A 1,573-nucleotide genomic window follows, 5' to 3' on the forward strand; every position below is an offset into this window, starting at 1 on the left:
CGACATTCCCGCATCCGAGCAGTTCGGTAAACCCTGCGCTCCAGACGTGCCCCATTAATAAATGATGAACTGGAGCTAATAAGAGGGTTTTAAATATTGATGGGGTTGCTGGAGTGGGGATGAGAACAGCAGTGAGGAGGAGATGGAGAGCTTGGAGGGGGCTGGAATTGCTGTCCCCACTCCTTTGGGGTGGGGGCTCAGCCACAGCCTCCCCAGGCTGTGTCCCATTGACCCCCCGCCACCCATGCCACTGCCACGCCAAGAGGATACACAGGGGTGGGTGATGCCCTCCAAGGTCCCACAGCTGCTGGAGAAGGGACAGGGCTCTGTTGGGTTGCACCCCGCACCCTGCTGGGCCCCCCACTGGATCCCCATCTCTCCTCTCTGACATCCCACCCTGAGGCACCCCCATCCCCAGTGGGGTTCTCCTGTGTCCCAGAAGATTCCCGGGGGTCCCAGCAGGTTCCCAAGGTGTCCCCAGCCTCACGCCAACCTCTCCCCATCCCCAGGGTACTACTATGACCTGGATGACTCCTGTGACGACAGCGACGAGGAGGAGGTGCGGGCCCATCTCCGCTGCGTGGCTGAGCAGCCCCCGCTGAAGCTGGACACGTCCTCTGAGGTACTGATGGCACTCCCTGTCCCCTCCCTGTCCCCTGCTGTCCCCTGGGGGAGCAGCCCCTCCTTTACACCCGTTCCCAGTGCTCAGAGCAGCCACCATCCCCAGACATCTGCAAAGGCACTGGGGGATGAGGGATGGGGATGGCAAGGATGGGGATGGATATGGGTGATGGAGGTGGGGATGGAAATAGGGATTGGGGTAAGGATGGGGATTGGAATGGGAATGGGGGTGGGATGGGGATTGGAATGGGAATGGGGGTGGGATGGGGATTGGAATGGGAATGGGGGTGGGATGAGGATGGGGATGGAGATGGGAACAGGAATGAAGATGGGGATGAGAGGAATGGAGATGAGAATGGGGCTGGGAATGGGAATGGAGATGGGGACTGCAACAGGGATGAGGATGGGAACAGGAATGAAGATGAGGATGGGAATGGGGATGAGAATGGGGATGGGGGATGACCTGCTCTGCTCTCCCCATGGTCGCCCCAGAAGTTGGAGTTCCTGCAGCTCTTCGGCCTCACCACGCAGCAGCAGAAGGAGGAACTGCTGAGCCAGAAGCGGCGCAAGCGGCGGCGGATGCTGCGGGAGCGGAGCCCCTCTCCGCCCACGGTGCAGAACAAGCGCCGCACGCCCTCCCCGCGCCTCCCGCTCTCCACCCGCTACAGCCCCGACGAGATGAACAACAGCCCCAACTTCGAGGAGAAGAAGCGCTTCCTCACCATCTTCAACCTCACGCACATCAGCGCCGAGAAGAGGAAAGGTAACAGCCATGGCCCGCGCACGCTCGGCTTTGGGGGTGCCCTGGGGGGGTCCTGCCTGGGGCCCTGAGCTTGCTCTGCTGAGCAGAGGCTACACTAAACCTCAGCTTCCCATGCCGCAGACAAGGAGAAGCTGGTGGAGATGCTCCAGGGCATGAAGCAGAAGACCACGCCGGCCGGCGGTGCGGGGC

The 1,573-nt window shown here is 61.6% G+C and overlaps 1 protein-coding gene across 1 annotated transcript in view; it reads left to right on the forward strand.

The window, feature by feature from the left end:
- Window positions 1-1,573, forward strand: part of GSE1 (Gse1 coiled-coil protein) — a 19,009-nt gene that overhangs the window by 13,029 nt on the left and 4,407 nt on the right. Inside the window, 3 exon segments of the mRNA XM_017740779.1 lie at window positions 510-622; window positions 1,114-1,384; window positions 1,505-1,572. Coding sequence (XP_017596268.1) covers window positions 510-622; window positions 1,114-1,384; window positions 1,505-1,572 — 452 coding nt within the window.

This window comes from Corvus brachyrhynchos, unplaced genomic scaffold, assembly GCF_000691975.1.
Source record: "Corvus brachyrhynchos isolate BGI_N302 unplaced genomic scaffold, ASM69197v1 scaffold26, whole genome shotgun sequence".
NCBI lineage: Eukaryota > Metazoa > Chordata > Aves > Passeriformes > Corvidae > Corvus > Corvus brachyrhynchos.